At 42.1% G+C, this 10,214-nt stretch overlaps 1 protein-coding gene across 1 annotated transcript in view; it reads right to left on the minus strand.

The window, feature by feature from the left end:
* PPP1R15B (protein phosphatase 1 regulatory subunit 15B) overlaps positions 1-9,838 on the minus strand; it is a 28,257-nt gene extending 18,419 nt beyond the window's left edge. Inside the window, exon 1 of the mRNA XM_089669396.1 lies at positions 7,751-9,838. Within this exon, the coding sequence (XP_089525522.1) occupies positions 7,751-9,667 (1,917 nt within the window). The 5' untranslated portion in view covers positions 9,668-9,838. The remainder of the gene's footprint in view (positions 1-7,750) is intronic.
* Positions 9,839-10,214: the final 376 nt, after the last annotated feature.

Below are 10,214 nucleotides of genomic sequence, written 5' to 3' on the forward strand. Positions count from 1 at the left end.
AAGTAGCTGATGCAATATATAAAGCTAGCCATAGATGATTAGTTATTTCCCATTCAATCAGCAGATTGATGGAAAAGAAACTAGCATGTTTCTCCATTTATGCAAAGATGATCAAACAATCAATTTCTATCAAGTAGGGATGGCCACACACTGATCAAGATTTGGCTAGTCCCTACTGAATTTGAAAAAATAAAATATTCTACAGCTGCAGTCATATCATTTATGTATAATGAAACATGTTCCACTTGAAAGCAACTGGATCCTGTAGAAATCTGTGCAAGGATGCCAAGTCCTCTTCATGGTGTAGAACTTCCAGAGCTGAGGGAGTTACTAGCTTTAGGTGTCAGCTGCAGTGAAAACTTTTAACTGCCTCAATGCTACTGCTCCTAAACTCTGGTAAAAGCCTATGTGTTGTATAATGTGTGCATGAAGATTCCCCAATGTGAAAAGGGGTGCATGAACTAAGCATTCCTATTAACATCAGGATGTATTTACTTCTGGAGCGTTGGAGTGTGTGATACAGTACTGTTTTCTTGAGGTGAGTTCAGGGCCTTAAGCAAAAAAAACAAACGTTAAAAGTCCCAAAAATGTGATTTTAGGAGCAGCAGTGTGCATGACGCCTTATAATGGCAAAAAGCTCACAGTTCTAAAATGTGTGCTCCTTGTAAAACCTAAATAGTAGCCCTTCAATATCATCTCACCAGACTGTAGCACTTCAGACAGATACATATTACCAGCAAAGGAGAGCATTTCATGTGAAATGTCTGTTTGTGTACTGATTATGCCCAATCAAATTCCAGTAAGTAGAACATTGTGAAGGGAGGACAATTGTGTTAGTTTTCTCTCTTTGGCTCCCCCCCCCCTCCCGTGCTTTCACCTGGGGATTTGGCCACTAACACATCTGGACCTCAGTACAGCCAGTCTGAGGGGAGAGGAGTGTTAGATGCACCAACAGATTTAGATACACTGAACAAACCAAAGTCAAAATCTAGCTAAAGGTGACCATATATGGATCTAAATTTGCCGGTTCAGCAAGGACCAGACAAATTTTGATCAATATGTGGCCACTGCAGTCAATCGATCAACTTCTGTTCAACCGCCGTTGGATAAAAGCCACTCAATCAGTGGCTGCAGCACTGATCTGTGGATTCTGACAGCGTGGGAGTCTCCCTGCGGTCGAAACAATAGCACCATGAGGAGGATTCCACCATCCACCTCCAATGTGTGGATGGGGGAATTGGGTCAGTTTTTTTTCCCCCATACAGCCCGTTGGCCAAAGAAACAAAAAAAGCCAACAAACAAAAAAACAGAACCATGTATGGCCAGCTTTACATATTGTAATCAGTTACAGCAACAGTTTTGTTCCTTTTGGGATTGGGTTTTACATAAATGAATAAAAGCTGTTCACTGTAAGAAGCCTCTAACTTCTATATCTGCAGGACAGAAAAACAGACTGTCAGGAGCACCACATGGAAGGAAAAAAAAAAAAAAAAAAAAAAAAAAAAAAGGAGTATAGCCGAAAACTAGTGCAGCCATCATATCTAAGAATTGGTAAACTGCAATGTAATAAATGTTTGGTTTCGGGTTTAATGCTGCTTTAATCACCTGCCAGTAACACATCTTCTGCCAAACAGAAACCTACTGTATGTGTCATATTTATTAAAAAACAACCCATTGAAAATAATGTTTTTCTGTCTAAATACAACAATTTTGTATATGCCGCATGACTTATTTTTGTAGCTTGTACTTCCTACTACTTATTACGCTATGTGTTGGTTCCCAGTAGACAACTTCTTCTGTCCTACAGTTACATCATCTTGATCTTGTCACAGGTTTTAGGTTTCAATCCTTTGCATCAGTCTCATTATCTCTCGGGAAGTCATTACCTGGAATGCTTTTATATTGCTTCCAAAGTTACAGTAACAATGCACATATCTACGCAACAAGGAATTATGCTTAATATTATTATTACACAGTATTTATATAGCGCCAACACTTCGCTCAGCACTGTACATTACAATGGGGGACAATACATGAGACAGTACAATAACAACACAGTGCGATACACGAGGGGTTCGAGGGCCCTGCTCCTTGGAGCTTACAATCTAGGAATATCAAAGACAAAAGAAATAATCACACATCACTAAAATTAAAGCAAAATTAAACCCAAAAGCAAACTATTATATTGCAGCTTACCAATTCTTAGATGTGATGACTGTTTTAGTTTGCCTTTTTAGATTTACTTTCTTCTATTTTCATTTGGTGATACAGCCAGCAAGTCTGTTTTTCAGAAGCTCAAGCTCTCCAGCAGAATGTATCAGTTTGTGTGGATGAGACAAACCACTTAACACTGGCAGGGGTGATTACAAATGATCAACTTTTATTTATTCATGTAAAACCTTTATCCCAAAACATAAAACGGTTTTCTGATTATAATATACTGATTATAAAGCATGAGCTGGAGTTTGGCTTAAGTGTGTTTTGTTTTTAAACCTGCTAATACAATTAACACTACCTGCTCCCCAGAGCGACACTGCAGCTAACTGCTGCTAACTGCTGCGCCCCCTGTGTTCCTTCATCCAGAGTAATAATACTCTAATAACTCTAATACAGGTGGTGTGTACATGGCCAGATCACCAAGTGAAAACAGAGGGGGAAAAAAAGCCAAAGAAAAGAAAACTGATGCAGCCACCACAGTTAATGATTGCAACAATACATTTTGGTTTGGAGCTTAATACCGTTTAATCTTCAGTTTCACAATCATCTGTGAGGTAAATAAGCCTTGCTTGACACTGTATGTTCAAATACAGCAATGGACCTTAGCGGATGCGCTTTAAAAGCATTTTTGGATGCAGTGCAGGCAGCTTCCTTTAAGGATCACTCCTTGCTGTTCTTCTTCATCACGGCACCAAACTATGCCTAACACCCAGTTCACACCAGTACGGCTTTGAAGCCGTACTACTTCAGTGGGACTTCAAAGACGCCAAATCACTGTAACTTCATGTGTTTGCCAACATCTGTGCGACTTCATTTACACAGATGTCAATGCAAGCAGCACAGAAATTTGCATAAAAAATAGTGCAGGATTCTTTCAGAGTTGCATCGATTTGAACAGTTCTATAGAAGGGTGCGACTTGTCATGCAACTTTGATCTGTCAAAACACGTGACAAGCTGCACCAGTGTTAACCTGGGCTTAATTAGATCAGTGTGTGACATCTGCAGAAGAGGCAGAAAAGAGAAGGTATTGGCAAAGAACCATTCAAGTTAGATTTAAACTGTATTTTCGCAAAGTCCGGAAACACCTCGTATTTATTGAAAAAATATAAGAGCTTCTATGAATTGCAGCGGTGCCAAGCAAACAACCCCCCATAAGGTCAGTGTGCGGAGAGGAAGCCACTTGCACAAAACATCAGCAGAGCTCCGAAGATTGTGGCTTTAGAGAACTCCAGGTTATAAGAAAAAAAAAAAAAAACCACACACACATGAAACCAAACATATGGGCTTATCCCACGTCCTTCAATGCATTCAGCAAAAGATTTCTGTGTCTTATGATTAACTTTTTCTATAACAGGAGTCGGCAAATGAATGTACTCAAGAGTTTCACTAAGTCTAGGCTCACATATCTGTAGTCGCAACCGTTCCTAATCAACAGAAACGTGCTGCACTTTAGCAGACGTGCAGGGATGCCATTCATCCTTAATGTCACCTCCATGCATTGGCAAAAGGCCCTGGGACTTCTTTCCCCATGTTTCTGCAGGTACAACAGCCCACTGAATCTGCATGGAGAAGTGTTTGTATGTATATATCACATACACACAAAATCTTAATGCTACGCAATCAAGAGTGGACAGCCCTCTGTTAATTATGGGTCAGTTCTTACGAGACTTGGGTCAGATATGTCCCAAACCATCTTCAAGCAAAAACCTGGGCACTACTCTTTTCTATCTAGGCACCACCATGCAATACATTGTCAATTAGTCCATTTCCTGTGAATAAATGGAGGGGGTGGCAAAATTTGGTCTTGCACAGGGACTTCTTAGTAAGCCCCTTGCACACTGGGGCATCTTGCTACTTTGCATGCCTCCTGGTATTTTAGTCCGCCTGGCAGACGCAAATGCAGTGTCCAGTCCCAGTGTCTGTAACCTGTCAAGGTCAATGGCAGGATGCATTTGATTGGGGATAAATGCATTACAAAGTTGCACTTGCATTTAGAGCTGAAAGCCCTAAACACAAGTGCTGCTAAGTACAGTGTTCAGCCCTATCCAGCCACAGCCTGCCATAGACTTTGACAGGCTGTAGGCAGTGGGACACTGCACCTGTGCCTGCTGGGTAAACTAAAATGCCAGAAGGCATGCACAAGATGCCTCGTGTGCTGGAGTCCAACTATTTTGGCCGCTGCACACATAATATTCTCCTTTCAGCAAAAAACCTGAAAAATAATCATTAGCAGCTGCACTGGATAACAGGTAGCTACTGGAGCAAGCAATTCTTTAGCTAGCCCCAAATAGTGTAAAAAGTCAATTGTTAGGTGACAGAACAGCTAATTGCTAGAATCAGTGACAAAAGGCTCACGAGTGAAATACCGCAGCTTCCACAAAATCGATGGCCATAAGAAACATTAAACCTCAGATCCTAAACACATTCCGAGTTCTTAAAAACCAAATGCATGGCTGTTTATAGCTTCAATTTCCAGCCATTGGCCCTGAACAAGCATTCAAATCAGAACCCAGTTTATGATTTGGTCAGTGACCAAAGGAACGGAGTGTAAAAAAAAAAAGCCAACAACAACCAGGTAAAGAGTGTTCATATAAGCAGAGGTCAGCAATGGCAGCCTCATTTTCCTCTCACTACAGGTTAACTCCAGGCAATACATTATTTTGTTTTAATATGTAAAGGAAGGAGGCTGCTCCTTTTAGGATGCCTTCTTCATCGCATCATCTCAGGACAGAAAATCAATGGAAAAGCTCTCCAACAGAGACAAAGACAACATTTTTGGCAGAGAAAGGAAGGGGTTTATTGTTCTGGCTTCCTGTTTTTTTGACCAACACCATTTCATTTATGGGTGTCACAGAGGTAGGAAGTGGGGGTAATCTCCCCAATGGGATCACTGACAGGCAATATCCCAAACAGAAAGATCAACTCTTTCCCACCCTACCCAAAACCTAGCTAGCGTTAGCCTTTGAAGTAGTTTAGACATAGGTGAAAGGAAATCTGTAGGACTTCCTTCTAAAAATGCTAGATACCTGGCAGCTATGTTGATGTTTTTTCTTTCATTTGAATCACTAATGTGGAAAAAGTATAGAGAATAAAATATAACACTGTCCTGGGCAACTGAGGAATATTAAAGCCAGGCAACCAGCATTTTCAGAAGGAGGCCAGCAATTTCTTCTGTAATTTCTGAAACTTGTAAAAAAAATAAATAAAAAAGCCTAATGACATAATTGCAATGTTAGAACTTACAAAAGGAGACCTTTAGGGAATCTAATGAGAAATCCGTCTCATGAGATTATTCTAAGTATATATTAATGGCAGAAAAAAATTACCCAATGCCATAAAAGGTGGCGACTAAAGATGACATCACATAGCAATACTTTCAGGATGTGACCGAAATGCAGCACTATGGGAAAATAAAAAAAACGGATAGATTTGAATATTAGTGGGTTTTTGCAATATTTAAACCATAGTATGGAGACATCAACCACCTCAATACCGACGTGTGTCATGGTATGGAGGTGTTTATACCAGGATCATGGTTCCCCAGTGAGAAAAACTGATGATGTTGTTCCTCCCACCGTGTGGTTAGAAACAAGGATTTTGTCACTTCTGATTTGTTTACAAGCTGTTGCCGGCTTACAAAGCAGCAGATCAAACAGATTTCGGTTTGAAAGATCTGGGGTCTCATAGACCCCAGAATTCTCCATAAAGAAGACCCGTCACGGCCCATTCTATCACAAGGGATGTTGTTCATCCTTGTAGTAGCAATAAAATGATAAAAAAAATAAATGTAATAATTAAAAAAAGCAAAGGCAAAAGCAGGGGACGGTCCTGTATGCATATGCAAATGGCAATATCACCACACGTAAGGTATCACCGCAATCATCAGAGTTAGAGTAATAAATCTAGCACCAGACCTCCTGTGTAACTTAAAACTGGTAACCAGTAAAGGTTTTTAAAGTGTTGTCTGCAGCGTAGTTTGTTGCGTTTGTCCTGTTATGTAATGTAATGTCGGTTGTCAATGTTCCACGGGCATGCGCAATTTTAGAAAGTTGCACCTTTGGTATCCATTTACTCCACATAACATCTTTTATATTTTACCAAAATATCAGATATTACGTTGTGTTTCTGTTCACAATTCATGTGACATAAAATGCAACATCCACAATTATATTCTTCAGGGTTTTTGCTTAAATATATATGTTTGGGGGTTCAAAGTGATTTTCTAGCAAAAGGTTAAAAAACAAAAAAGATTTTTACATGTAAGAAAAATGTCAGAATTGGCCCAGTAGGCAAGTGATTAAGAACAACAATTTGTAAGAAGCAATTTTAGGGCTGTTTCACACCAGCAGCAGTGATCACATGGTCGCTGAGAGGACAAAGTGTTAAGCCTGAATTTAACTGAAATGTTACAAGTGACATTTCAATAAATTCTAATCCCATAGCAATATTGTGATTAAGCGTTTTTTTGCTTCAACCCGCTGTGCTTAAGCCCTGGCTCCGGTGCCTCCCAGCCCTTTAAGGGTTTCAGAAGCCAGGAGGCGGGGCTTTAGGGTAATGTGACTACTGTGATTCGCTGTTACGGCGGTCACATGATCAGGAAAGGTCCAGATCAAAAGAGATCAGAATCTTTCCGTGAGTACCAGACATGTGAGCTGGGAGCGCGCGCTCTCAGCACATATGTTTTTCTTAATTGCACGGCTGCTCGGCATCAAGGCCCAGATGCTGGGAGGCTGCGCACAAATGTGTGCGGCTGGCGCCAAGAGGTTAAAGAATAAATGTGGGCAAAATTATGGTTTTCCCCATGCAGTGGGGCTCTGCCTGCACTGCATGGGTTAAATGGTTGTTTTACCTAATCTGATCCTCCGAGCGCATGGCCAGTCCGTGCAACTCCTGCCCCCCCCCCACTTGCTAGTGGTCCTGTAAATGGGCTGTTCCAGACGTCATCATGCCCATAGATCAGCTCCAGATGTGAGGACGGCAGAAATAGTCCACTGCTGGACATGGGGGAGCGCGTTTTTCCAGAGGATCGGCAAGTACAGCTTTTACATGAGCCCCTTGACAATACAAGCACAGCCCTACTGTATGGGAAAATGAAATATTAACTGGAGTTCTGCTTTAACAGAAAAAAAAAATGCTTTTTTTTTTTTTAGTACACACCACCACAAAGCTGTGGTATGAACTAACAACAAAGGTAACAAGGGAACCCCCCTTTTCTTTGAGACTAGTGGACAAGGCTGCACACCAACAATGGTATAGATGGGCCCAGGCAATCTAACTGTAAAAGAATGGGTAGTTATATTACAAACAAAACGCTACAACATTTTTTACGACAGAGCTTTGAAAATGTCACCTGTGCCCCTACACCAGAACTTTTTCTCTATGATTTGGCAAAAGTTGTAAGGGTAATGTACTGTTCATAACCAAAAGCTTTATGGAATACAAAATAAATGAATATATATACATACACACACACACACACACACACACATATACACACACACACAAAATTTTGCCTATAGCAAATAGATATACCTTTTTATGTCGAAGATTGGCACTCTCTTCCACGTTGTATGTTTCTTTAAACTGTAGATGCTGGAGGCCATACGCTTGAAGTGTATCTAAAGTTCCTTTGTGACTTGGAAGGGGTCTACAAACAGTCTCTGAATATGTGTTAGCAATTTCACTACTCTGTCTTTTTTTATCTGATGTTTGCACAGGGGCTGTAAAGTAAAGGGGGTTGTAAGGGTCATCCGATTTCAAAAATGCATTCCAAAGTCTTAGATTTTCCTGTCCATCAGCACTACAGTCACTCTCACTGTCTGAATCTGCATTACTATCAGGCCACAATTCTTCATCAGACTGATGTTGATTCTCCGTTTCCAGAGAAAGTGAGTTGCCTCCACTTGTAACACCAGTTTGTAAAGAAGCTGTGAAATTCTGAAGGTTGTAAGGGTCAGCAGAACAAAAGGAATTCCACAGCACATCTTCAGGGACAGAATTTTCACTGTCTGTGGAGGACATTGATCCTTCACTGTCAAATCCATCATCATTATCCTCCTCCTCGTCCTCCCATTCATCGCTGCTTGATGGACTTGTATCATCATCGCTTACGACTGTTCCCAAAATATAGCCAATGTGTTTATTTGTGCAAAAGGTAACTGAAGAAATCGGAATTTCATCTTGCAAATCAGAGTCCAGGTCTTCATTGTTTTGGTCATCTGGACAAGCTGACAGCCCTGTTGGCAAGGCTAATAATACAGACTCCCTGTCTAAGTCACAGGCTACAGGTGCTTCAGAATTTACAGTGGTAAGATTTTGTGGAAGAGGCGAGCACTGCCAATATTCCAGACTGTGATATCCTTGGTCCTTATCAGGACTGGAAGGACATACATGCTGGAGGTTGTCTGACTTGCCCACTTCCTGAACCACAACTGGTTGAGGGTAACAGGAACGATGCTTCACATTCATTTCTAGAAACTCCAGAGCATCTTCCTGTATCAAGCTAATATCTGATAGCTGCTCACATTGGTCATTCATTTTTTTACTTTGGCCTTCAAGACTTTTGGATACAGACAAATCTAAATTGAAAGTAGAATCAGTCTGGTTAGGCGATGAGAAGTGCATAGGATCGGGGAGTTTGGGCACTATATTGTCACTCTGTTCCATTTCACTAGCTTCTTGCTTGACATCAGAAGCGACATCCTCTTGCGTCTTGTTCTGCTGCAGAAATCGAAGTCTCTTGTTCCGAATATGCTGAATCTCAAACTCACTCTGACTTGGGTTGTCCACAGTGGCATCTCCACTTTGCTCATCTTTCCATTGGAACCCAGGGAGCACCCCACCTGCCCTTACATTTAAGATACAGGATATTATACCAAGGGAGGAAGGCTGTGGCAGGGCTCCACTTTTCTCAGGTGCCACTTTGTAGGGTTCATGGTCGTTAGTAAGCGTCTGGTCAGCCGAAGAGAAAGTATGACTGGCAGAGGCAGTTTTATGGCACTCTTCTTGGTTTGGATCTGCACCATCATTCCAGGTCAGTCCTTGCTCCCAGAACACCTTTTGCCAGGCGGACAGTTCCTTGAATGCGGAGTCCTCATCTTTACCAGCAGAGACACCTTTCCACGATTTCAGAAGGTCCAGATCAACTCCGACCTCAGGCGCAAGGAGCTCCTTCAAGGGCCCCAGCTCGTCAAAGCACTCTCCCAGCTCCTCCCAAGAACCGGAGCGCAAGCCCAGAGCTTCAAGCACCTCGGGCAACTCACCAGACCGCACGGACCTGTGAATCAACCAGCCGGAAGGGAGGAAGGACGATGCTTCCCAGGGACCCATCAGATACGACCATGCAGCTCCCACCCGCTCAAAAAGCCGATAGGGGTGCAAGCCGCGCAGAAAGCGGCCTAGCAAGGCCCCGAGTCCCGGGGAGGACCTGTCGTTCTTGTCAGCAAACATCAGGCCGCGCCGACAAAGCTCCAGGATGTTTTCAAAAGGCGAGCGGTAGCCATGAGAGTCTCTGAAGGGGCGGGTGAGCAAGCAACCGGCCGGCCTGAAGGCGCACGCCGGTACTACTCCAACAGCTGGAAAGCTTCGAAGGAAAGACCGTCTAATGGGCGGGGCAATATGACGCAAGGCGGCAGGAACGCGGAAGCTACAAGCTTCCGTCTGAAGTTATCGCGAGACTGTCACAGGCGCGCAAAAAGCGTAGTAACACGATTTTGTTTTCTTTCTTTCAAATACACTTTGGCTTACAGATCTGCATGTGTGCCATTCAAAATCTTTACTTTTCCCTGGTAATCACTGAAACTAGAGTTCCCATTGGAAGATTTTCCCTCTTGTCCTGTTGTGGTGCCAACTTAAAGCGACATTAAACCTTCATTTTCTTTTAAACTAAAATAACGAACATGGTATACTTACCTGCTCTAGGCAATGGTATTGCACTTTAAATTGGTAGTACACTCTTCTTTAATAACTTTATAATAACACCTGTAGGTAAAACTAA

This window comes from Staurois parvus, unplaced genomic scaffold (genome assembly GCF_062004578.1).
Source record: "Staurois parvus isolate SC_StPar_1 unplaced genomic scaffold, SC_StPar_1.0 ptg000074l, whole genome shotgun sequence".
In the NCBI taxonomy this organism is placed as follows: domain Eukaryota; kingdom Metazoa; phylum Chordata; class Amphibia; order Anura; family Ranidae; genus Staurois; species Staurois parvus.